Here is a 27966-nt window from a genome sequence, read left to right as displayed (position 1 = left end):
CTATCTTGGATTGCTTCCTTAACAAAATTATTTTTAACCTGAGAGTTTGTAAGTATGGAGACAATATCTTTTGCCTTACAAAGTATTCAAACTGTTCCACATTTTCTCCAGATAACAACCACACAATTCATCGTTTTCCACTGGGAATTTATATGAAAAATGATAAGTGCAGTAGAAGATACACGTTTCTGTATTTTATTTCATAACAAAATATGAAAACGTGGTGTGCATTTTTGCAATGTTTAATTAGATTTGTGTCCACTATTGCAAAATGCCTCAATCTCAGTCTGAATGGTTGGAGAACATCTGTGAACATCAATTTTAAAGGCTGTATAGTCTGATCCAGATATAGATCTTTGACTAGGCCTTTCTAATATGATCTAAACCCTTCCACTGTTTATCTGGCTGTATGTTTAGGGCCATGCTGGTGGTAGACAATACTCTGCCCCAGTCTAAAGTGCTTTGCACCCTCTAACAGGTTTTCTTTCAGGATTACCCTGCATTTAGCTCTACTCATCTTCCTTTCAACTTCTTGTCCATACCGAAGAAACACATCACCACAGCATGATACTGGCCTGTCCACAGATTCTCCCACCTAAGCTGTGCTTCTCTTGCCTATCAGTTTAGGTGGACACCCATGTCATGGTATGTTTGCAGCGTGGGATACTCTGTTTTCAGACGATGTTTAAACTCAGCTCAGTGAGATGCTTAGTGCTTGGGATGGCGGTTTATAACCTAGACCTGCTTTAAACTTTATTCTTAATCTAACTCTGTGCTATGGTCCTTGGTTTTTATGAAGATATTTGTTTCAATGCTCTTGAATATGTAGTGCCACTTTGTGTTGATCTATCACATAAAAGCTGTTGAACTTTGAGTTCATTGAAAATGTTCAAATGGGTGTGAATACTCTTGCAAGGGACTGAACATTTCCATTACACGTTTTATGGCAGTTCCGTACCAGTATGAAATAGAGAAAATAAATCCAAAGTGTATAGCTACATCTAGAAACATACAATAATGACACAAAAGGGGAATCTGTTACAGGTTTTTTTTAATTGTCATTTTTTTAATAAATACAGTTATTTCATTTTAATGCTATTTTTTCCCTACAGCAATAGATGGTTTGTGCATTTCATCTTTACAAAGCTGCGTTTATATCGTCTGCAAAGTGATATATTGCTGTAGTGCAAGTAAAATACAGGAAGTGGTATCGGGTAAGTTCTATGGCTATCCTCATGCCAACATGTGGACCTCTCTATCTGCACTCACCCCACAAATTCAATTCCACAAAGGAGCATCACATCTCGAAAGCGAACAATTTCATGGCACTTTTTTTTTTGTTCCTTTCTGCTTGATTGCATAGACAGTACATATAGGTTGGGGGGGAAAAAATTGAAGGAAATAAAGTATATATGATGGAAAAACTCAAATGAATTTGTATTTTAATTAATTTTAAAGCTAATTCTTAGTGAAATGTTCTCAAAAATGTTCAGTCTTAATTCAAGTCATATTTCACACGCAAACTAGAAGTTTGCAAGAAAATTGTAAGGGGGAAAAGAGTAAATAAACCCAACACCTCAGAGATAACATCAGCTGAATGAAATTACCATTATTTACAGTATAACCTGAAACTTTCTCCCTTACATTTGTGAAGCTACAGATACAATGAACCCTTCATGATTCATCCATTCTAGTGCCTTCTTATTCTCTCCCCTCATAACTACAAATCTGCTCCTATGCACAAACGACACCACTTGAAAAAAATAAGAGTAAATGATCAGACAATTACAAACAACACAAGACATTTACAGTCGGGTAAATTAGAGAAAGCTGCGTCAAAATATGGTAAAAGTAGAGAAAAACAAAAGGTAGGAATGCTGGATTATAAATCTGCTTTAAATGCATGAGAAATAGTTTACAAGCTGGAGTTCTCTTAGCCACAGCTTTTTCTGATATTCTCCGTTTTGGTGTCCACAAATGATGCGGTGCCTCCATTTGCTCCCCTGCCCAACTAAAGAGTGCAGATGTTTTGTGTGTTTGTGTTTGTATGATTCCCTGAATGACAAAAACGGTTGACCATTACCTTCTATTCTAATGATTTTCAAATTTAGGCATCTCAGCTGCAGTGGAAGGTCTGCAGACGAGAATCCTTTGTGCCTTTTTGGTTTTTTTTACATTTCCCGTTATGCCATCTTAGTGTCCCTATCTGTTTAAGTGTGTAGGAATCTGAGTGTATGTGTGAAATTAAGAGGTAGCGCAGCACAACATGAAGGGACCGTGAGAGGTTCGTGTTGTCTGCAGCAACAGGGCGGGGTCAGTTTAGCAGGAGAGTTCGGTGGACTTAGCCACAGGCTGGTCCACGTTGTTGTTGGCCGTGCCATCCGTGTGGCCGTGCTCAGTCGTGTGGCTGCGGCTCCGGCTCCCCTCGTTTGTGTGCGAGCGCGAGCGGTTGCCGTCATGGGTGTGGGAGCGTGAGCGGTTGCCGTCGGAGGTTACGCTGGAGCTAGAGGCGGTGCGGGAGCGGGCCAGGCGGGTCATGCTGGCAGAAGGCACTGAGGAAGGAGGATTTAGTTTAGTACAGCAAGTCGAGCAAAGATCTTTTTTCGTGCTACTTAGAAACCGTTGTTTAAACTAACCAAGTACTTGCATTCATCTTGTTCTGGTGTTTGATAGCAGTAGTATTCTTTGATGCAGTCCAATTTCTTTACAAGTCAAAACACTTAGAATCACCTCACATGTTACTTAATTACATTCATGCTGCAAGTGTGCACCAGTGGACTTTGCTAAATGTTGTGCTAAATAACCATGCTAACTACCGTCAGCCATTGAAGCTGATAATGTGCTTTTGTGAATTGTATGCATTCCAACACTGTAGCAACTAGAATGCTAGAAATTGATCAAGATTCCTGGCTGATGTAGTTGTTCAGTTTTCTTAACATTGAAGGTACATATCTACAGGTCCTTCTCAAAATATTAGCATATTGTGATAAAGTTCATTATTTTCCATAATGTAATGATGAAAATTTAACATTCATATATTTTAGATTCATTGCACACTAACTGAAATATTTCAGGTCTTTTATTGTCTTAATACGTATGATTTTGGCATACAGCTCATGAAAACCCAAAATTCCTATCTCACAAAATTAGCATATTTCATCCGACCAATAAAAGAAAAGTGTTTTTAATACAAAAAACGTCAACCTTCAAATAATCATGTACAGTTATGCACTCAATACTTGGTCGGGAATCCTTTTGCAGAAATGACTGCTTCAATGCGGCGTGGCATGGAGGCAATCAGCCTGTGGCACTGCTGAGGTCTTATGGAGGCCCAGGATGCTTCAATAGCGACCTTTAGCTCATCCAGAGTGTTGGGTCTTGAGTCTCTCAACGTTCTCTTCACAATATCCCACAGATTCTCTATGGGGTTCAGGTCAGGAGAGTTGGCAGGCCAATTGAGCACAGTGATACCATGGTCAGTAAACCATTTACCAGTGGTTTTGGCACTGTGTGCAGGTGCCAGGTCGTGCTGAAAAATTAAATCTTCATCTCCATAAAGCTTTTCAGCAGATGGAAGCATGAAGTGCTCCAAAATCTCCTGATAGCTAGCTGCATTGACCCTGCCCTTGATAAAACACAGTGGACCAACACCAGCAGCTGACACGGCACCCCAGACCATCACTGACTGTGGGTACTTGACACTGGACTTCTGGCATTTTGGCATTTCCTTCTCCCCAGTCTTCCTCCAGACTCTGGCACCTTGATTTCCAAATGACATGCAGAATTTGCTTTCATCCGAAAAAAGTACTTTGGACCACTGAGCAACAGTCCAGTGCTGCTTCTCTGTAGCCCAGGTCAGGCGCTTCTGCCGCTGTTTCTGGTTCAAAAGTGGCTTGACCTGGGGAATGCGGCACCTGTAGCCCATTTCCTGCACACGCCTGTGCACGGTGGCTCTGGATGTTTCTACTCCAGACTCAGTCCACTGCTTCCGCAGGTCCCCCAAGGTCTTCTCCACAATCTTCCTCAGGGTCCGGTCACCTCTTCTCGTGCAGCGTTTTCTGCCACACTTTTTCCTTCCCACAGACTTCCCACTGAGGTGCCTTGATACAGCACTCTGGGAACAGCCTATTCGTTCAGAAATGTCTTTCTGTGTCTTACCCTCTTGCTTGAGGGTGTCAATAGTGGCCTTCTGGACAACAGTCAGGTCGGCAGTCTTACCCATGATTGGGGTTTTGAGTGATGAACCAGGCTGGGAGTTTTAAAGGCCTCAGGAATCTTTTGCAGGTGTTTAGAGTTAACTCGTTGATTCAGATGATTAGGTTCATAGCTCGTTTAGAGACCCTTTTAATGATATGCTAATTTTGTGAGATAGGAATTTTGGGTTTTCATGAGCTGTATGCCAAAATCATCCGTATTAAGACAATAAAAGACCTGAAATATTTCAGTTAGTGTGCAATGAATCTAAAATATATGAATGTTAAATTTTCATCATGACATTATGGAAAATAATTAACTTTATCACAATATGCTAATATTTTGAGAAGGACCTGTATATGCAATGAAACTCAAAGAAAGAGCGACATAGTATATGATGTTAGTTGATGTGTTTATTGGCTCAAAATGGTGGGAGTTTTTAACTTTCATGCATTTAATAAAGATATATATTTGACCTGCCGATTACCATTACCCCCTATTTATTAATGAATGTGATATCAGCACGTCAACTAAAGCTGCCGTAATAAATAAGATTGTTAGAAACAAACCCATATAACCAAGACTTCTTAACATTATTGGTGTAACTTCCCATAGAAAAAAAACACCCCAAAATGGAATGCCATGGTTTGTGGAGCAGATATATGGCAGAGGGATTTTATTAAAAGTTTTAACCAGCCTAGAAGGATGAGGCTGCTGAATGTTTCATTGCGAGGTACAAATGAAAACAAGAAAAGTACTTTAAGAATGGCCTAAAAAAGGGATTTTACTGTTATTGTGGAAATCAAGTAATCTAAATAACATGGTTCCAAGTAGCTGTTTTTCTAACACATTTACACACACACATACACACAAATATGTACACATTTTTAAGGTTTCTAGGTTTACTTAATGAGGTTTGCAAACTGTTTACAAAGAATATGTTAACCTAGTAGCCAAAACTTCATCTCACCACAAGGTGGCAGACACACCTTAAACAGGGCCAGCAGTCAGTAATGCTTTCAGAACTACATCCAGTGCAATAGTTTATCTTGTCATATAGCTAAAAATGTCAAAACGCCCAAAAGCTTGATTACTTACTGTATCCCATTCCCTGAATGAAGTACTTGAAAGCTTCTGTCAGTTTTCCTGGCTGCAGAGAGGAGCACAAACACAGATAATCAGTTTCCATGTCATAATCACTCAGTTTACATGACTTCAACAACTCCTTCTCTCCATCCAGCAGCTTATTGAGATATGACAGCTGCTACAAGCAGGTGCAGCTCAATGTGCAGGATTAAAACCTGACAACAGTGGTCCATGTCTGCTTCTTCTTAATGCTCTTACATGCCACCTTCTTACACTACCGTCCACAAACTCACACACTGACTATCTGCACTATCTGCCTCATCCAGTTACATCCAGCTGCCCTGCAACAAGAACGTCCATCTGAAAGAAAACAGGAGAACACACCTGGTCGACCTGGGGCATGCCTCCACAATCAGCCATCTGGAAGAGGAAACAGGAAAAAAGAAGTTATTATCTGCCGAGAATCATACCCAAAATCACCAATTTTACCACCTTGTCCCTGCTGCCTCTAAATTGTGCTATACTTTCAAGTCTCCACGGTGAACCTATTGTTCAGTACAGCAGCCATTTGATTTTGGTGCAGCCGATAAAAGGTTGCCAAAGGCGAACAGAAGTAGGTCAGCTGATGCAGATTGCACAGACAAAGTGCGTATGCAAGGACATGTTCAGCAGTGGCAGCTCTAGTTAATATGTCACCAAGTAAGTGCTGACCCCCTAGAAACTTATCAGCTAAACCGTTTCCATCAAGGCTATTATAATCTTAAAGAGACTATGGAACAGGGACAGGGAGGTACAAAGTGGGGACATGATCGGAAAAGAGGGGATGGGACAAAACTCTCACCTTAAGAAGGGTTGTTTTTGTTGGGTCCAGCTTGGTGTTGCACTCGACCTGTAAGTACAAACAATTCCATTAAAAAAAAAGTTTTCTAGGAATTCACACCATAATCCAAATAGGACAGTAGAGTTTTTATCACTTATATTAATAAAGAAATAAACAAACTGTGAGGGGATTTGAGACCATTTCTAAGCCCAGCTACACAAATCTCTTGACTTTAGGAGATTAAATTAATCTGAGTCACTTGATCTTTGTTCCTAGAGCAATTGTTTTGCTGGAGTCAAGTTTAAATGTTGAGATAACCCATGTAATGTGGCATACATTCTCCTCTTAAACAGAAGACTGAAAGTGGATGGAAAGCACGTTCAGGATGTTATCTGAATAACCAGTACCAAGTACTAACAGCCTTGCTTTTAATGAACAGCCTGAATTTACCACAGCATCCACGGCAGGCGAACTGTCACCGACAACCAGCAGGGAAGGGCACCTGGATGAAGAAAATGCATTCAGGCGATCAATATCAAACTATTTTGTCCTTTAAGGGAGATTAAAAGGAAGCAGCCCATACTTACTTGAGAGTTCTGGCATTATGTCCAGGGACCGGCCTCTCAATATCCAGATCCCTCCGGCTGTGCCGAGAGCAAGAAAACTATTGACATCTTGACTTTTTAAAACCTTTGATGTCAGTCTTATTCTGCTGCCATTACCTCTCATAGGCCTTGACAAAGAGATGAAGGTTGAATTGGTTCATGTCATTCATGATATGGTGGCGGTATCTAGCGACCAGATCGTGGTGGATCTCCTCCTGTAAAGGAAGCAAAAACAACACATTTTAATCTCAACATCTACATTTACAACCTTTTTAAAAGCCATGGATATAGAAATGTGAAATGTTGTACCTTTCCAAAGAGGTGGGTAATAATCATATCAGGCTCAGCGTGGGTCCAGCCACTGATCTAAAGGTAGATTTAAAAAGCAACATAAACAACGCAACCATGTTAAAAATTATCTTCCACTGATAAATATGAAATGAGATCCAAGTGCATGAGAATTCACAATTTTGAAAACACCACAGTTTCTTGTCAAAGTAAAGTCTGTCTCACAAAGCGCTAGCTAGTTACTATACGATGCAACTTTCTCTTGTGAAGAAACTTTAAGCTATTATTAAGATCTCAGGATGTAGAGGTGGGTGAAGACAGACAACAGATGGTGGAGACTCCTATAATGAAACATGAAAGGAAGTAGCTCTTGAGTTGCACTGGGTTAAGAAGACATTAAAAAGGAGCTAACACCACTTTTAAAATCATCTCTCATTATTTTGGGCACTCAGACCTGAACTGCATAAATTTAAACTGAATGGAGATACTTTACAGCATCTCCTTATGATTTCTAAAGCTTATATTTTAGACTCAGATAATTATTAAACTAGTCAAACCGTAATTAAAATACTGTATACAGTCTACAGATTCTTATCAACATGGTGTGATTTGTAAAACCTTGGCACTATTTGTGAAAAAAAACTAAGATTAGTTTTTACTTTATCCAAAGATAATGCTACAACCTCATCTGATCTCATAAGCCAGTATTGTACATCATCTTGTCTCATGAGCTTAATTGTATTGTTACTCCAGTACTTACCAAGCTTCTCAAGAAAATCCAAATCTAAAGCAAATGGTAATTTTTAGCATTCTTGCATATGTTACCTTGTGGGCAGCCCAGTCCATCCATCCCGCAGCACATGGGTTGATGTTGATGAGCATGAGCCCCTCCATCATATTTGGATAGTCCAGCTAAAAGAGAAATGACAAATTGAAATTGAAAGTGATTGCTTCTGTTTTAGATGGAAAACACCCCGGGGTCTGCATTTGGTCATTTTAAGGGGGTTACCAATTAGATTTAAGTAGTCTAGGTGTTGATGCTAATTTTAGTTAAGTTTATTTTAGCCATTTAATTCCAGACATGTGAGCCTTGTATGTGTGGTAAATCAACATATGCCATAATTTGAAATATTCTCTAAATTAAGGCTCCAGCAAGGAGGTAAGAGCGGTCTCCAGCAGCGCTCTTTTAACACTGAGACTTCCTATTGAGTAAAGCATTAGCGTTGAGCTGATCCGGCACATTCCTCAGGCTTTTGCGCCTCAGAGGGCTTAGGCTATAAGCAGGCTTTTGAGACCAAAATAAGTCAAAAGCAGAAACACAAACTAATAATCTCAGATTAATTAAAACCTAAATTATGAAGTGTGAACGGGAGCACAAGGTGTGAACTTACAGCAAATCGGGTCAGCACGTAGGCGCCAGCTCCGATGCCCATTCCAATGACGCTCTTCAAGCTGTGGTGTACAAAGATACATGGATACTGTTAGAACAACGGGTTAGAGAATTCCTTAAATGAAACAGTGAGAGGTGTGTTGGAAAACTGAAGCTCAACTTACCCAAAGTGCTTCAGCACCAATGGGAGGGTTTCAGCCAGCTGGTCCATAGAGGGATACTCATACCTTGAATGCATAATATAGTTAAAAATGTTAAAATATCTATAGTTATATTGTCCCTTATCAGAACGACACCATTATTGGGGTTTTAGTTTTATGCTAAGACAGTATTACCAGGAGCCAAAGTACCAACATCAAAGCAAGAGATTACCAAGATGAACACCTGCCCCAGTGACACACTTGTTAAATCAGGATGTCCCAAGCACATCCACAGGAAGCTATCCATATACCTGTGCCCAGTCAAAGGTCACAGACTGCTTGACAGATAAAATAGTGTGCGTGTGTGTGTGATGTGTGTGTGTTGGCTCACCCAGTGGAAAAGGTGTTGGCTCCTTCTTGCTGACCCAAGGCATCAACGTGACACACGGCAAAGTGCTGCATGATTTCTGCCATATCCTCATGATTGAAGAGCGGGTCCCAGCAGGTTTTTTCTGCAAACAATAAAAAGGGAAATTAGTAGTACTTGAGGGTGGGATTTAGAATAGAAAATTAAATAAGAAATAAAAACACAACCAGTAACGGTGGAGGAGTTGTGATTCTGTAATGAGCCTTGAAACACACTTAAAAACAAGTAGCTGAGTGGGCCCCTTTCCGTATCACGGCACACCAAGGCTTTCACAAGTTACCGTTTCAGAATTGCTTAAATTTTCCATCACACCATTACTAACGTTTGAAGTGATTTTTATATGAGATAGCAGAGAAAATTACCAAAGTTTTCTCCGGCGACTCCCAGTGTATAAGCAGAACAAAATGTTATATTATTTGCACAATGAGCACTGTTAAAGATAATCTGCTATATTTACCAGTAGAGGATAAATATGTACATTGAAAGTGATTAAATTATGGGGTTCTTTTTGCTTAAAATTTTCAAAATCTTGGTGTTCTAATACTCAAGGTAATCATGCAGTGAGAATCTCATACTGGCCCATGCCTAGATAATCTGATCACACATGGTACAGTCATTAAAAACCCCACCAGCTTTAGGAACAACAGATGTTTCACCCAGATAAGGCTGAAGAAGGAGAAGGGCTTACGGTTTAGGCCAATGTCATGGAAGGTAAGGATGACTGGTCTATCCCCTTTGGGAGTCCCCTTCATCGTGCAATGGATTCTTCCATGAGGAGTCTCAATATCATGCTCCTATAGATGCAGTAAAAGGTACATTTATTTTTTTTTAAACCCAAACACAAATTCCTAAAAGTGACTTTGCAAAAAATAATATGAAGAAAGCAAATCTTTCTCTAGATACAATACTACAAATTGTCCCTGCATTCATATTTCAACGGCCACTTTGCATTCACGTTTACCCCCTTGTTAAAATTTCATCCATTCCTTCCAAAGAACAGCTAAGGTACGCAGAACAACAAGAACTCATACAAGACCATCCACTGGTAACCTTTGAAAGCCCAATTTATAGTTTTTACTCACGCTGACTTCAAGCTCAGCAACGATCATTTCCACATCAGAATCCTCCAGAACCATGTTTGCAGGACACAAGTTCTAACACCGCTCACTGTTGAAAACTGCTCCCTCCTGAGCTACAGATCTCCACACTTGGCAGCCTCTAAAGTTGTCCAGCCCTTTGCCATGAGCTGCATTTTATACCCTCGCTGCTTACCGGTCTGCCTTAAGCTCCCCAGCCTCCCAGGGTGCCTTGCAGGCTGGTCAAAACAAGCTAATTCTGGATGAAGACATCCTTAAATTGGATCAGCCAGTGTTGGGCAGAGAGGGGCATCCATCAGGGAACGGAAAGTGAGTAAGGATGTGTGTATGATGATAAGGGAAAAATGAGGGCAAGAGAGCTGTCATTGTTCAGCAGAACATTGGAATAAAGTCTTAAAATCCAGAATTAAGTGAACACTATTTACAGTTTACCATTTACAATAACGGGATAAAACTATCTTTGAAGATCTTAAAACACCCAAAGAGTGACAGTTGTGTTTGAAATATATATATATATATATAAAATATATATAAAATATGCCTGTGTAAACTGAGGCTAGCAAAATGAAATAATTCTATTTCAGGAAGAAAGATGCTTCTTTAAAGGAATCACAACTTTCTGTCTATAAAAACACTCACATTGATTAATATAGTAGAGAATTCTAATCTGAATCCAAAAATAATTGTACAAAGTTACATCATAGTTTTGTTTCTAAAAAACTAAACTACATGTGCCTTTGTAGGGATTTCCAAGGACGTGTACATTCCATTTACAGGATGCGGCAAACACATCTTGTTCCTCCCACCTCTTCTGCAGGACCCGCTCGGGCACGTAGGCAACAAAGGCAGGATAATCCAGCCACGTGTTAGTGCGTAACGGCACACCTGTAAGTGCACTTTCATACCCACACATATCTATTAACTCTATGGCAGCAAAATGCAATTGCGTGACAGCAATCTGTGCAAATGCATGCAGTGTTGATACTAGATCAAAACAGCACAATGTTGTCCTCTTCACTTATCCTAGGTCACCAATTATCAGAAGCTGGCCACCAGAGATGTGTGGCCTAGATATTTCAAGTCATCCAACCAATTAGAATCAAGTCAGTGGATCTCATTGTGAAGGAGTGTCTCTCATGCAGGCCACTCCCATATCTGCAAGAGTCTTAAAGATCAAAGTGGAGAAGCTGAGAATGTTGTGAGTCAGCATTTACAGTAGCTAATGGGAAAAGGACGGAAGGTGTTCTCGTTTCTAATTTTAGGAAGAAAAAAAACTTGCATGAGCAGCATTCCTGCATTGCTCCATAACTGCAGGGAACAGTTATGTCTCATTAGGGCAACATTCAGAGCTGGGTGACAGCAAAAATTTATAGTTATCTGAACTTTTCATTTTTCGACAACAGGACATATGTTGCCTTGCAAAGGTTCTCAAACCCCCTGAACCTTTTCATATTGCATCAAATTACAAATCACAAACTTCATGCATTTTATCAGGACTTTATGCGATAGGGGAACAGGAAAAAATACGCAAGGCTTTAAATTTCTTTACAATAAAAATAAGGATGAATCTCTTTTGGGGGCTGTCCCAACCAGTCATATTTTCGGAAAATATTTCTCAATCTTTCTTTGCAAAAAACATCTAGCTGTGAGATCGGACGGGAAATGTTTGTATTTAGGTTTGGTTTGTAGCTCTGGCTGTACGTTTAAGTAAAGGTGAAGGGTCAATTGTTTGGCAGCATTTAACAGGTTTTTGTCTAGGATTGTCCTATGTTTAGGTCCAACCATCTTCCCATCAACTGATAAGCTTCCTCATTCCCTGCTGGAGAAAACTACAATGCTGCCAGCACCATGACTGTAGGTCATGAAAAACCTACACTTCAACCCACTTTATAAATATGAGTTACTTTTTTTTGTTCTATTATATACAATCATCAAAATACACAGAAGTCTGTGGCGTTAATGTGAAAAGGTTCAAGGGGAAAGAATACTTGTGTAAATAGAGTGAATATCTTTTAGCCAACTTTTGTTCTATTCAAAGGAAACCCTCTTCCAATGGGACTAAAGACCACACTCTGCACTAACAACCTAGATTCACAGAAATGTATTTTAATAAACAAAGAAATTCTGATTGGACAAGACACAACCACACAGGTGCGTGATGTACGTCTGAATCCTTTTACAAACGAGGCTTAAAGGAGCTTCATCACTTCCAGTTGCTGACTGAATAAATAGAGCCTCAATTGAATTTAGCTCCAAATAAAACCACTGCCGAAGAGAAGTCATTACCATGATGGATGAGACTTTATAACAGCTATTATAGTGAGCGACTAGAAATCAATACCCTTTATATATGCCTCTAGATGGTATGAGAAAAAGATAAGTAATAAAGCATAGTGTAACCTAAACATGCAAACAACCGGTGCCTAAATCAAATTTGAACTAATGAGAGTAAAAATGCAACAAATTTGTGTTTGTAAAGCCATACCTTGACAACAAGTTGCTGCACAGCTTCTCTCAGGCCCTGCAATGAGACAACAGTGTAAGATAAGCCAAAAAAAAAAAAAACATTTTAGGTTCTTCCATTAGTATTCTACCTCACCACCACGTTTCATGAAATTTGGCTTGATGATTCTTGTGTGTTTGTTGATGGACATGCATACAGCAACACAATCAACTTAGAAATTAGATGAATAACACCAATTCTAATTTAAAAAAGGGTACACACACAGCTTCACACAACATATAATTCAAAACTAAGCATTGGCTAGTTAGCATGACCAAAATATACAACAGTTTAACGAAACTAACTTTCAAAACTACAAAAATTTCTTGTAATACCATTTCTACACTTTAAAGTCCAAACTCCAGAGAAGGTGCTGAAGTTTTCTCCAGGCTTTTTGAAGAATAAAGCAACATAGCACAACTCTGTTTCCACCTGTTGCTGTGTACTGCTAGTCAGCTGACTGAAAGAAGGCTCCTACCCAATTTTCTCAATTACAAGAAACGTATGGCTGTTTCATAACATTTCCAGAGGCAAAAAACCTCAGATTATCTTTGTGTGGGTACCACAAGAGTGCCACCAATCAGTATTAGTAAAGAAATTGTGTTTTCAAAGCATATCTGTTAAGTGGTCCACAGCAAATTCACTACCTGAGCAGATATCCTGACTAATTAACCAATTAATATCAGCTTAGAGACTTAGTCTCACTCTGTAAAGAACAGATTGTCACAACATTTTAATATTTTCAGCCCTTGAAAACTACCATTGCTGACAATTGAGCATCAGAAACAAAAGTACAATAAATATATCACGTAAGCAGCCACAGGAATAATTGTTTTGATACAGTTTTAAATAAAAAGCAATTAGATTAGGAGATAACAAATTAGGGACATAAAAAAAACACTATTTAAAAAGGGGAAAAATTATCAAGATAAAATTATTTGATAATGGTTGCCAAAACTCTGCACAAAAACACCTGACAATTAGGAATAACTGAGAACATCAAATATCACTATACTTATCTAATATGAATGCAGTAATTGTGTGCAGTTTAGTGGTACAATTGCACTACTCAGAATAACTGATGGACAGAAGTAGCCCATTTGTAAAGGCTAGATTTCGAGTTTAAGACCAGTATTTCATATGTGGGCCTGTATTCAGAGATGAGGAATGAGAATTTTTTTTATGCATTCAAATGACACTTTAAGAGATATTTAATTCAGTTCAAAAATGCTTTAATAAACCTAAAGGGAAATATACCATTGTTGTAATTAATTAATAAAGTATTCAAACTTAATAGACTGCCAAATTCTGCATGTCAGCAGTTCTTTTTGATAGCAATTTTGCAAACAGTGATGCAATATTGCCATGATCAGCAGTTCAATGAATTGTGAGACCCTAAATAAGATTATTGTAAACATCTTTGATTTAAATTTTTGAGCAAATACAGTGAAAATATTTAGGTAATTATACCAGGAGAGAATTTCATACAGGCTCATGCCAAGACATAACTCTTCAAATACGATTTCATAGACATTTGTTGGCTTTCAGTGTACATACCTGTAGTTCTCTGTCAACCAACAGGGGTTTAGACTCAACAACTTGGATGTCATCCATTTCAGATAGCTGCAAAGCCTAGGGAGTCAGAGAGAAGAGAATAATTAGACAGGTTCAATGTGCACTTCAAGGTTTTCTGAAGCTAAAGGTTAATGAGAAAGCACAGCTCTACAAAGGATGATACATGAAAAGGAATTTGGGTTTTTGAACTTATAGAAAACATCATTCTCTCAGTTTTTATCTGGCAACCGACTACTTGAAGATCAGTGTGTTTTTTTACATGCATAAGAAAAGCTGCCAACAATTGGAGTCGAGACCTGTGATAACATGTTTCTCATATGAGGACCACACCTTAGAACTACTTACACCTCAAACACAGACTGACTGCCTATAAAACCAGGCAGATAAGATGCTCAGACAACTGGCAGACAAACAGAAAATCTAGCAGTGAAAAAGGTTATGTGATCTCAGCAACTCTGACCCCCTCTTAAACTTTCTTGAAGGCAACCATATGGACCAGCAGCAGATTGTCTGAAGAGCGTGTAGCAGAGTTTGGTATTAATTTCAAGTAGGGATTCAGCTCACAAGAGAACACTGAAGCAGTGCTTATCTGCAACATTTCCAATATGAAAAAGCAAAGACTGACTAAATTGAAAAGAAGAAATAAGAGGAGTAAGGACATGCAGATCATGCTGCTTTGTTGGAGTAGAGAACATGCAGGCTGTGACTCTGCATGCAAATCAAATTAGCCATTTAAAGAGAACTCTTTGTGCGCTGGTCTGGTCACTCCTGAGAGCCAGAGGGGAGCTTGCCCTCTTTTTCTCCAAAGCTGAAGGGAGGCAGGACTGACCAGAGCACATCCATATTCATAGGAAGCAACCGACAACCAGGTTCCCAGCACAACTTCCCAGTTTCAGACCAATCTCTATGCACTTTCCACAGTCTTTGATTGCTCTAGCTGTGTTTACTTTTCCAAGGGTGACACAATGTGCATAGTGTTTCAACATTTAGAAAGTTAGCCAAGCTCCAAAACTACCAAGAACTCACTAAAGCAGGTTTGCCATTTAAAAAGACAGTGATTTATAATGTTTCAGATATAGTTGTCAGTCTGAAAACGTCCTCGAAGCACAAATGCCTGCATGTACACATACAAAGAAGTGTGTGCTGCTCCGACAACGAAAACCAAACCCAGTGCCAAAGCAAGATGAAGAGGAGTGTTGAACAACAGGTTCATTTGTTTGCAGTGCTCCAAAACAGGACCACCGCTGCACTGCAGAAGCTTTGTTGAAGAAGGCAAGGGATCGGCCCCCGCTAAGATTCCTCAGTCATGTGAGAAAGAATAGCCACAGCAAAAGAAAAGACAACTGTTCAGGACCTATTTTCTGGGTGATAAGGTATAAGAGGAACAAGCAAATGAAACAAGAATAGAATTACTAACACAGCTGAAAGAAAATTAGCTAAGAAAAAGGTCACACTTCCTCTGTACTTCCACCACCTGTTGACTTCCTTGCTTTGCTTAGGTTTCATTTGGCTAAGAAGCATACAGTATAGAGAAGCGTCAATTATCTTTTTTTTTCTTGATCAGCTCTGATGGTTGATTGACAGGCCACATATAAAAAAATTATTCAATAAATTCATCAAAAACTAATAAATCTCACCATTTTCAGTGTACAAATACATCAACTAAAAAGCATGTACTTCTCTGCACGTTCTTTAAGCCTAATAAAAATCTTAAAGGTGAGGCATCTGCTTTGATTAAGAAATAGGTATAATAATCATTATTATTCATTTTCTGTTGGATTAAAAACTACCTCCTCCATCATAGAAACTGTGGTACATTGTTTTCCTTCTTATGTGTTGCAACCTTTAGATTTTTTTTTTTTTTTTTTTTATTGACAAGAATAACAGAAGTCTGTAAGGAAAAGCCTTATTTTAGTCAAGAAAATCCTGACCAATACATCTCCAATATATAGATTTCATATACGGACAAAATTGGAAAGAAAATTATAAATCAGTATTAATCAGGAAAACCAAATTGACACAAGTCTAATAAACACAATAATAAAACACCAAAATAAACAATCGAAATTGGAAAGGAAACCAGAAATTGGTACTGGCCTAGAAAGCCCTTATTGGTGCATCTAATATTTTATTGGGAAAGAGAGAAAAAAAAAAAAACAATATCAAATCTACCTTCAAAATTTGCTACAGCTGTAATCTTTTGGCTACCTTCTACTTGTCAGACAATTGTGCAGGGTAACATTTTCCTCAGGGATATGGTTGCACTGTGGAAAGGAGGTTTTCCTAGTAACAGTTCAATGCAGCCTCCTGCCCATAGACTGCTGGAGATAGGCACCAGCTTCCCCACAACCTACTATGGAAGAAGCGGTATAGAAAATGACTGACTGACAGTTCAATGCAAACTTGAAGCACCTGAAACTGTCGCATGTTGCCTAAACAAAGTCCAACTTTTTACACAATGCAGTTTCATCATAGGAACATGGATTGAGGGGGATTCACTTTTACAAAACCGTGAACTCTAAGTGAAGGAAAATACTTTACTGGAACTGCTTTGGTCTTGCAAAAGTAAAAGTGGCTTATGCAATCATGAACAGGAAACAGTGGGAGGATGTCTTTGGGATGAGTTAAAATGTGGTGCTCAAAAACAGATGCGCCACAGAGACGAAAGACATTTAAAACTTTTCCCACTTTTTAACAACAGGTAGTTTTTTATGAATTTGTTTTATGTAAAATCCTTAGAAGTTGGATTTTTTTTATAAGAAAATTGCTTCCTCTTTACAGTTAGATGAAGTGGTTAAAACTGCTGGGGGGGAACCCATCAACTACCCAAGCATATAATCACATCAGTGCTAGTTTGCTCACTTTAAATCCAGAGATAAAAACATGCCGATTTAAACCACAACCCGAGTTAGAAACCATCTCGACCTCAAAGTCTTTATCTGTGAGACCAAAGTGTATTGAGTAGATTGAGGAAATGACACTAAATTTTACAGAGCTGCAGAATAAATGTTAGTGAAATGCTTGACATCCACAAACCCATCTGCAGAAACAATGATTGCTTCTCTAATCTTTGGGAACTCTATCCGTCAAATCCTCAATTCTGAAATATCAGCACCGGCTTCAACAATGGCAGCGGGGCCTCTCGGATTAAGCTGCTGAAGACCTACGTTTCAGACAATAACAGATAGAAAAACATTTAGGACTTCTGTGTTTTATCGATAAGGTCACTTAGGGGTTGACCAGGCCGGAAAATAAGCAAAGGAAATGGGAAAACATGACAGCAACAGCTGGTGTTCTGGTGGTGTGGGTCCTCATGATTCACCACAACTCAGATGTTCTGAGATCAATCTGATAATCTCTTACACACGAGAGAAAACCCGATTAAGCTCCATGTCAACTTTTGAAGTGGCTGGAAATCTAAACAATGTCAACAATGTTTATTCATAATTTTTTAATCTATTCTTTGAACAGTGATCCCACTTCAGTTCCTTCCCTTTCCTGTAAACCACCATGCATTCTTTGTTTGTTTTTAATATTGTACGATAGGAAAAAAAATATTATGCATTTGGTACTTATAATATTGGAAAACACTCCAAGTATTGTGGGTGGGCACATGCTTCCAGTGACACGTGTGAAAGGGGCCAGTTTAGCTATTGCTGCTACACATTAGCGTGCATTTTATCATTCCTTACCTGCAGAAAAGTAGTAAGAAATACAGATTGCAGATTGTATTTATTTCCTAAATAATGCACGCACAAACACGCCTTGGGCAAGCAACTTACAAAAAAAGTGCATAAATAAAGCAAAAATTAACCAACTTAATAAACATCCTTTTTAATATATTAATTCTTAAAAATGTTTAAATTTTGTTTTACGTATAAAGAACAGTCATCCCAACGACATGCTGCGAGCCCACTCAGAGAAAGCGCCCAGTTCCCTTTAAAAGTTAAATCTATTCGGTTTCTCAAACCTACCTGTTGCTTCAACTTCTGATTGTCCCGAGTCAGCAAAAAAATCCCCCAAAAAAAACTAAACCGTGTTTTCACAACGCCACAAACTGGTTTTTTTTTGTTGTTGCCGAATCTTCGCTTTTTTTATAACGCTCAGCGCATGCCAGGCGGATGTGAGGGGGGAATTTTATAAAGCCTGTAGGGGGGAGTGTGCGGCCCTGCCCACTTCCTTGCACCGCTGCGTCTATTGGGCAACAGCAGATGAGGGATTGCTGCTCTTTCCAGCAGTTTGCATGAGTGAAAATGTTCGAAAACGTGACTCTTACTGTTGGACTCTTAACTTTACTGAGTCGGTACATAATATGAAGCAAATTTTATAAATAGAAGTTAGCTGGTCCTTTAACACCGTTTGGACACCAAATGTGAGAAATGTACTATTTTTAAGAGTTACACATCCTTAAAATGTACTATCTCTTTGATTTAAGTCTCTTGCAACCCAAAATTAACCTGAGCCTAATACCCAAGAAGTGCATTCCTGCAGTTTGAACAGCTGACAACTGTAAAAATGTGTTTCAGACACTGGCTTCATGAGGCTCACTGTAAGGAATGCAGCCAGGACAGCAACCTTGGTATGAGGCCAAGGCAAGTCTATTGAAGGGAAGCCCTTCCCTCACTTCAGATCATTTTCCCTTACTTGTTACTCTGCTGTTTTTGTCCTACAGAAGCATTCATCAACTGCACAGCAGAGGCAGCTCAGATCTGCAGATGTTTAATGGACAGTATTACGTCCCCTCCACAAGTACCATCAAACAGACTTTCAATCTGTATTCAAGTATTCATTTCTTATGTACTCTTCTACCTTTTGTCACATTAAAATCACAAACTTTGAAGTATTTCGAAAATTGTGGCTTGCATTTGTATTTAATTCCCTAAACTCTGACACCCCTAAATGAAATGCAGTGCCAACTGCCTTCAGAAGTTCCCTTCTTACAAAATACAGGCCTGGCTGTAATGTAATCTCAGAATAAACTCAGCTGTTCGATTAAGGCCTTAGAGGTTTGTTAAAGTTAATTAATGAACAACCGGAGGTTTAACAGAAGTTCAGAGTAGGTTTAAGGTGTAAAACACTATCACTAATAGGTTTGAACACCTCACAGAACATTGTATAATCCATCATCTGAACATGGAAAGAGAATGCCTCACCTGCAAAGTTATCAAAACATGACATGGATTATAAATACCATTGCAAGGCACTGTAATGCCTACACAGATTCCCTCATTGGTGGTTTTGCGGATGGACAACAAAGGTTGCAGAGGTCATCAGAAACCTGAGCACTGCCCTTTTCGAAAATTGCATTCACCAGCATTTTTTCAGTTGTTTATCGCCTAAATCTCCTAATATATTTTTTTGACTAAGTGCGCCCTGCAGTGTAGGACTCTTCATGGAAATTTCCACACCTGCAAAAAAGCCACAGAGAATCTACCAATGGGTGTTGGTATTGGCAATGGGAGTGTGGAAGGTTCTTTTCCGGACACAATAGGCACAGTGTGAGCTTGTAATGTGAGGCCTTCAATAGGAACAGATCAGACAATGGGAACATTCGAAGGAGGATATAACCACCAGGCTAATTTCATGTATCCCTTCAGGCATCACAAGCTGCAAAAACGGAGAGAATTCAAAGCAAAATACACATTAAAATTTTGATTGATCTAATTTGGTAGGTTTGCATGACCACAAGCTAACTGTCACTATGAATCACTGGCTTTTGCAGGCTGTCAGAAACTGAATGCAGCATTTATGGGTTGCAGGATGTCCCAATACCTGATAAACCAAGTGGACTTTAGCCTGGCTGATAAGTATAGAAAAAGCTGATTAATTCTGCAAAGAATACAAAATGTCTTTCAAGTACATCTGAAACCAGATATTTGCATACCCTCCATAACATTAACTTTAATTGCTTTCACTGTCTGACCTTAAACAAGGCTGCATTTGTCCTTTTTTAAGTCAGTAAGGATACCAAGAACTACTTCTATTTCAAGGTTGTATCCTACCTGCTTCCTTACTGACTGGCCTCACAACCTTGCAAGGATAAGTAGGTGTATAAATTAATTGTTAAATGCCACCGTAATGGAAGAGCAATTTTTTTTTACATCTTTCAAAGTTAGAATTTGACATACATTTCCTCATGACTTTGGTTATTTTTGGGCATGTATCCGTCCACAAGTAGTGGACAGTAGTGTGCTGGTATTGTGGCCCATTCCTCCTGACAGAATCGGTAAATTTCAGTCAAGTCAGTGGGCCAACTTGCTCACACACATTTTTAAGCTCTGCCTACAGATTTTCAGTGAGACTGAGATCAGGGTTCTGTGATGGCCACTCCAAAACTTTGACTTTGTTTTCCTTAAGCCACTTTGTAATGAAATTGGCAGTACTCTTAGGGTCGCTGTCCATCTGCAAGACTAGTTTAGCCCAAGCTTTGACTTCCTGGCTGGTGTGTTGAGATATTGCTTCAATACTTCCACACACTGTTCTTTCCTAAATATTTTGCACTTGGGATGGTGTTCTCAGGCTTACAACCTTCCATCTTTTTCTTCCAAATGTAACTATGACCAAACACTTCAGTTTCACAAGTCGTTTTACTAGACCACAGGACATGTCTGCACAAAGTGAGGTCTTTGTCTCTATGTGCATTTGCAAACTCTAATCTGGCTTTTTTTATGTTAATTTTGGAGTAATAGCTTCTTCCTCACTAAGTGTTGTTTCAGCCCATGATCAGCATTTATTTCAAGGTGGATAACAATGCTCTCTGACCAAGTTCAGCCAGTTCAATCTTTTGTTTTTTGCACACTTCAAACAAATTCATGCTTACCTCTGAGACACAGAACCTGCCTGTACTGAACAGCATGATTGGTGGATATATACAAGTTGTTTATACTTACATATAATTGTTTGAACAGATAAACATGGTACCTTCAGATATCTGGAAACTGTACCCGAGGATTAACTTTACTTGTGGAGGTCCACAGTTATACTCCTGATATTTTAGCTAATTGATTTTGCTGCGTGTTTGAGGTGTTACCTTCATTCCCAGCTTGGCCTCCATTTAACTTAAATTGCTAATGAATTTATCAGAACCATACAAAGCCATGACTTCGTCCTTTCTGCTTTCCCAAATAATTAAAAGCATAGTAATTTTATTTTTTGTAAACTTCTCAATTTGAAGAAAGTAAAAAAAAAAAAACATCTAAAATATTCTTTCTCTAATTAATCTAAAAATTATGCCATAGAAATAACTGCCTATTTTTACGGTGTATGTGAACTGTCAACATAAATCCTAAATGGACAAAGGAAGTCTGTCAATTTCTTGTTCAGTGGATCTTCTCTGTCTTCAGTATTTAAAGAGTTAATGTGTCTCCTGTCTGCCAGTTGGCAGTATCTAAGTGTATCTGTGTTTGCTTTTTAAGTTCGCGAGAAAGGTCTACTGCTGTTCTCTGCAAACAGAGCAGATTAAATGAGAACGTCTGTAAGTCTGAGCCCATCCTGACAGCAGTTGCATTGCAGAAGTATTTACGTTAAATATAATCCGTCCGTCTGCCACTTCCTGAAATCACTTTTTCTCCTGAGATTTAACCACAGCACACACCCATCTAAGTTTCATTTTATGTCTCTGAGTTAGATTAAACTAGTCATGAAACCCACTGATGCAACAGAGGAGTGCATGATTCAGACACACATGACAAGTACTGTGTTTGTAGGTCACGTAGTAAGAGGTGTGTAACAGGAAATTAATTGGTAACTGCCAAAAATGCCTCCATTGTTTTTTTCTTTCTGTGATATCCATGATCGTCATTGTCTGGGGATCTGAGTGTCAAATCTTTCCCAACACTGTTTACTTTTAAAGGAAAGTTGAAGTATTTTCCAGTAGTGTATTGTCCAGATAAATCATTATACAGGGCTGAGGTCAAGCTTTGCCTCCTGAAGGTCAGGAATATTTTGGAAGGTTTGCAATGTAGAGAAGTCTTTTTTCTGCTTCAATTAAGATAAATTTTTACATTGCTTAGATATAAATTTATCACAGCACTCAACAACATTTACTATAATATATATTTATATGTTTTTATTGCACCTTATTACATGGTTGTAAAGAGATCTTACTGATTGGAAATGTCCTTTAGCCTGACCTGCATTCAGCACTGCTTGTCTTAATAAGGTGCAACAACTGCTACGATAAGACTGCTTTCTTTTCTTGTGAAGCTGATAACATTGTTACTTATTACCAAAAAAAAGGCTTTGTAATGATACACAATCATCTTTACTGACCAGTAAAACCTTGAGAACACAGTTCGGTTGGTCTGTGAACTGCAGGGTGCAAAGAATAAATTACCTATATTTAAAATCTTGAAGCTAGTTCTAGTCACATTAGTTTAATCAAACTGCATGTAAGAGATGGAAAAAAGAAACACTGCTACTAGAAAAACAATTAGAGAGGCTACTGATTACACCTGCACGGAACAGGCTCCTTGTCCCAAGAAATGAGAAGGGGATCCTGAACTACGGCCTTTCAGTGACATGACTTGTTTCTCATTAAACCACTGTAGTTAAAACTAAACTAAACTTTAGCAGTTTTGGCCGTTTTATACTTGAGATTTTGTGTATAAAAAGAAATCATCTGCCATTTTGTACTAACCATTGTTTAGTTTATACCTGCTTTGGTGGACATTTTTGTACCTGCTTCGATAAGCAGTTATTTTAAGCAAGTTCCCATAATCTACTCAGTCTACTCTGGAGAAATGTAGTTATGTGACTCCATAATAATATCACCAGCAGATGGTTACAAATAGATACTTTATTTTGATCAGAAGTCATAATATCTTCATTAGATTCAGATGGCCCATAATAAATTCAAACCAGGTGTGAAGTTAAACCTAAAATTTGTGCACTTTCATGATTACTTAGCTCCATACTTTAAATACTTAACTACCAAGAATAATTAAATGTTATACAATGATAAAGTACACAAATGAAAGTAGAATGGCATAAAATGACAAGCCTGGATTCAATTCAGGGGTACAACAATGGCAAATAAGAGCAAGGTTTTACATTTTCTCACTGCTAACCACATCTCACAAAGGTATTAATCAAGAATATGACATAAAACACTTTTTGTCTGGTATGTGTATCATGTATTTGATTGTGCATAAGTCATATTGTAAAATAATCCAAAAGAACTACAAAAAAATGATCTGACTCAAAAGATTAAAGTTTAAACAAGCTCACATTATTCGAGACAGCTACAAAGGAGCTCAAACAATAACAGTCAACAAGATTTAAATTAACAGAATAAAAGAAAAACTTCCTATTGTTACAATTTCATGAAATGTTCAAATTTGATATCCCAAAACCCAAGAAAGATTATAAAATTTTAAAAATGGCTCCAAAAAGCTTCAAAATGGGATGAGATGAAACGTTAGTAACAACTCAACTATACCGTATGCAACAAATATAACAGATACAATCAGATTCGTAAATAAATTTCATATAACAGACTCAAAGGGCCTGTACAAGAAGGCCCAAGAGTTTAAAATAACTTAAATGAACTAAAAGAAGTTCAAAAGTATTTGACTCAAACGACTCATCTTTAGCCATGCTCACATTTAATCAAAATAAGGGCAAAAAGCTCAAACAACATAAAACTTAAATCAACAAAGGGATTAAAAGAACATCTTCAGAAATTTTAAATGACACATGAAACTTAAAATGACATGACTCAAAACTTTAAAAAGAATGAAAAATCTGCTCAAAACAACATAAACTTGTTTCAAACTACAACTAAGACGCTTTGATCACTCATGACTTAAACGTTAAGGTCAGTTTTGACACAGTTACTCTACCGTGATGCTCAAACAAGATTTAAAAAAACTACACAGACATAAATAAAATGAGTTTAAAATGTCACAGAGCAACTGACTCTTGCAAATGTTTTGAGCAGTCAAAAAGAGGTTTAAAATTTCACCTTTATTCAAAACAAGTCTTGTGGTTTCAAAAAACAACAAAAAAGATCTAAAACAATGACAAAGGGAAAATTATTGACCAGAATTAGGTCAAAGAAACCCCAAATGATTGGCTATAAAATACATTTCTGTAATGACAACAGGGACCTAAATTATATAGATCTTTTAAGATGTGAGTTTGTAAAAGATGATTTCTAATTTATTGATAATTTTTTCTGAAGTGCAAAAGGGTGAGAACCTTTAACAAGCTATTGCCAAGGGGCCTGTTTATTCATAAGCTGATAGTGTTTACAGTCACATAGTACAGGTCATGCTCACAGTGTCAGTCAGCTGATACGTTCTCAGAGGACCGAGACAAGCAATGTTCATGCAAACATTAATGTCTTATCTTATAAAACAATCAACAACCTTAGGCTCTTTCTAGACTTGAATTTAATATGTGCTTACTCATGTTTTCACGCTGTACAAACTATGGTTTGTTGCGTCCTGCACTGCAAGTTCCACATTGAGTAAATCATTGAGAGCAAAAAAATGACCATCATCCAGAACTGCAAGTGCATTCACCCTAGTGAGCTTATTGTGGGTTGCATAAGGAGGAAAGACACAAACGGTGAGCGGACTGGCCCGGAGCTAACCCTAATCTCCTCGAAGCTCATCAGGTTCTCTATTGGAACGCTAATATCTTTATCACCACTGCCAAGTATAGACACGGTAAACATGCCAGGGAACAGTGGTTCCTGATGACAGAAACATCAAAAGCTGAACAAGCACTCTCAGTGGTTGTTTACATGGTACCATGGCATGAATACAAGTCCAGAAACCTCTCTGATTACGAGATGGGTTTTTTTTGGGGGGGGCGCCTATGATCCATTTAGATTCATGGTTTTGGAACAGTGGGCAGGCATTCATTGCTCAGATCAAGTTCCTTCGGTTTAAGTACTAAACCTAACTGTATTTCATAAGAGAACCAAAAAAGAAAAAGAAGTCTAATACAGTGTTAGTCAGTGACACTCTTAAGTTTACCAGTGGTAGGATTTCGTTTTTATTCACTCCACATGGTGGAACAAAGCAAACATCTGCTGATGTTTATGTGTACATATTGGACATACCCTGGATTTTGGTCATAGGGGTTGCTGATGGAAAAACAAAAAGGGGCAGATGAGCAGTCATTGTAAAAGAAAAACACATCTTCAATTCTAGGCTTTCAAAAAAAACACAACATAATAAAAGTACTTTTACTAGTTGGTAAAATTGATTAAATCTAACCTCAAGCATAAATTCTGATTAAAAACAATGACAGATCACAGCAATGTCCTGATTTACTACATGAAAACACAACCGAAGGCGAACAAGTTGTGTGTGAAAAGGATGCAACTGAGTGCACACCTGAGAATGTTGCAGTCAGGTGCTGCAAATAAAATGTATTCTAATAGCTGATCATTAGCAAGTATGGCCACCTCTTTAAAAGCAGGTATTTTGGCAGACTGCTGGTCTGTGTCAATTAAATGCCAAATTAGAAAAATGTCAACAATGACCTTCACGAAGAAACTATTTATGCTTATTAGAGTGGAAAGGGTGATTTGGCCATTTCCAAAGTAGAGACCATTTAAGACAGCTGTTTGTTTAATATAGTGGAATATGTTTTCTTTTGTACACTTGAGGTTACAGTTAAATAGTTTTAAAACCTGTAAAAGACCCTATAATATTTTTATTGTGGACAGAGGGTGTACTTTGCTTTTAAGAAGGCTGTATATGACCCGAGAAAGGTCAAAGAACTACTCTTGGAAGTGGAAACTCCCAGAAAGAAACATGGTTGTGTAAAAACTGGAGATCTGTTTTTGACTATTCAGGAAGTCAGTATTATTTACATTCCCTACAAGGAATTTTGTCCAGTTAACAAAACAGTTTGAAGCTACAACCACCAATGTCAATCCATCAAACATGTAAAAAACAGTAATAAAACTGCATTAAAAGATATCTCAGAGGTGACACAAAGGACAAAGTTCAGGGAGACAAACAAATCACGTACATTCAAAGTTACATCAACACAAATTTCACCTTTAATTAAACCAAAATGTGTTGCTTGATCATAATTTCAAATTAATGATTGGCAGTTTGTTTTGAAGAAAATTAGATTACTTATTACAGATTAGGGCCAAAACTAATTGTGTTGCCAACTTTACCTCTCTGCTGTTGTTAATAGTTAAAAATGGGTCGCTGACCCAAAAAGGCTAGCTGTTAATGATTTCTTATCAACCTTGTAGTGAGGGTAAACAAACAGCTCTCCTCAAAAGCTTGTAATATGATTCCACAAAATCACTGCTACAGATCAAAGCTACTCTTCACTCCAACTGCAGACAAACACTGTTAAAGCAGGTAATAAGCTAGGTCATATGATGGGAAATATGATGAGTCCCATTTAAGGTGTGCAACTCAGTGTTTGCACTAATACACACCACTTTGATTAGTGTTTTTATTTAGCAGTAAACATTATGTAGCATTTCAAATGTTCTTTTAACAGTGCATATTGATTAAAAGAAACACATGGCCTGCCTTCTTCAGAGGCTGTTGGACACGATCTTTACGTTCAAAAGATTCATAAAACAAAGTATTAGCTTGTTTCACAAAAAAGGGTCATACTATAAGATACAATATTGTAGAGCAATAATTAATATCCAATTAAATAAAAAAGAAATGTATTAAGTAAATCTAATGTTTAATCATTTTGTAATTGTGACAACATTAACTATTTTATTTTTCACTAGCAAATCTTAATTACTGAAGTTCTTGTTTCAGTCAGTCGTTGTTCTCTTTCATAGTGTGTGGTTTCCATCAGAAAATAGTAATGCTTGTACGGGTTGCATTATGAATTAAAATTTCAACCTAGTAAAATTTGAGAACTGTAATTAAACTTGAAAAAGTCGAGAAGGGTTTGGTGTTAGAGCAAGAAATTATGTTTGTATTCAGCTTTAATTAGCCCTAACAAACTCCAGCTCGGAAGTTTAGTTTCTTAACTGTGAGGCAGTGGTTGCCCTCTTAGCTGTGGCTTTCAGAGTAAAGGTTTATTGGCACCTTGTTAGACTAGGTAAATGCTTATTAAAATGGTTGGCCGCCTGGTGGCTCTTGCTGATCCTACTAGAATGAGGGTTGTCAAATGTCAAAACAACTGCGGTTTATTGGTTCATAAAAAAGCTTTCTTGGAAACTGCAATGAAGTTTTTGAGATTAAGGTGGTTTTAAGATGGTAGAAATCTGTTTCGCTCTTGGCCCACCTGTAATAAGCGGCTAGTTCTTGTCTCCAGGAAAATCAAATCTGTTCATACATAATCAAAGCGATAAGAGTTTTTTTTTCTTCTTGTCATTCTTCTTTCTTCTTCTTTCTTCTTCATGCTGCATGTAAGATATTTTCTCCTTGTGACTCTTCAGCAGAAGCCCATTTCCCAAAAAACTGGATCATTCCTCTAAGAAATGTATGATGGCTCACTAGTTCACATTAAAACAAGCTCTTTAAAATGCAAAATCTAAAAATAGTCAAGCGTGGACAATATAAATGAGACATCAGCGCTGTGCTGGCTGGTTGACAATAAGCTGTACTGGAAGTGGGCCCCTACATCATATTCTGCCTAGGTCTGCACACAACTTTGGGTCACCTCTGTTAATCACAAACCTATTGTTGTTGTCCTTTTTTACATTGAAGGAAAAAACAGATGACAAAGTACATTGGTATTGGTATGAATGTAACTAATTTTTAAGTTGTTACACTGACATTTCTTTGGAGGACTGCACAGCCCTCCATGTGCTCGCCAGAGGTAGCCTGACTGCCATTAGGTACTGAGATGAGACCCTCACACCCCTTGTGAGACCATATGCTGGTGCGTTT

The 27966-nt window shown here is 38.1% G+C and overlaps 1 protein-coding gene across 2 annotated transcripts; it reads right to left on the bottom strand.

The window, feature by feature from the left end:
- Positions 1–1034: 1034 nt before the first annotated feature.
- On the bottom strand, positions 1035–18255 carry ndrg1a (N-myc downstream regulated 1a). 2 transcript variants are annotated; one of them, XM_047383061.1, is made up of 16 exons: positions 18100–18255; positions 14108–14182; positions 12533–12568; positions 9639–9744; positions 8915–9035; positions 8548–8610; positions 8385–8445; positions 7819–7905; positions 7015–7071; positions 6823–6920; positions 6688–6744; positions 6551–6602; positions 6122–6169; positions 5665–5700; positions 5293–5344; positions 1035–2552 (listed from the first exon to the last, which is right to left on the bottom strand). In XM_047383061.1, the coding sequence occupies exons 2-16, from the start codon at positions 14162–14164 to the stop codon at positions 2320–2322; spliced, it is 1164 nt and encodes a 387-aa protein (XP_047239017.1). In that variant the 5' UTR covers positions 14165–14182; positions 18100–18255; the 3' UTR covers positions 1035–2319. The 2 variants fall into 2 exon arrangements, with proteins under 2 accessions (XP_047239017.1, XP_047239018.1); XM_047383062.1 differs by lacking the exons at positions 12533–12568; positions 14108–14182; positions 18100–18255 and adding an exon at positions 10033–10332.
- Between the last annotated feature and the right edge of the window lie 9711 nt (positions 18256–27966).

This window comes from Girardinichthys multiradiatus, chromosome 13 (genome assembly GCF_021462225.1).
Source record: "Girardinichthys multiradiatus isolate DD_20200921_A chromosome 13, DD_fGirMul_XY1, whole genome shotgun sequence".
Lineage (NCBI taxonomy): Eukaryota > Metazoa > Chordata > Actinopteri > Cyprinodontiformes > Goodeidae > Girardinichthys > Girardinichthys multiradiatus.
Note: the sequence above shows the minus strand (reverse complement) of the source record. Positions and strands in the feature narration are given on the sequence as shown.

Coding starts and splice junctions, on each gene's coding strand:
- ndrg1a (XM_047383061.1), bottom strand. CDS start 14,164: ATGGATGACATCCAAGTTGTTGAGTCTAAACCCCTGTTGGTTGACAGA. Junction 6,170..6,550: donor CGCCTGCCGTGGATGCTGTG/GTAAATTCAGGC, acceptor TTGTACTTACAG/GTCGAGTGCAACACCAAGCT. Junction 5,345..5,664: donor GCATGCCCCAGGTCGACCAG/GTGTGTTCTCCT, acceptor TCCTCTCTGCAG/CCAGGAAAACTGACAGAAGC.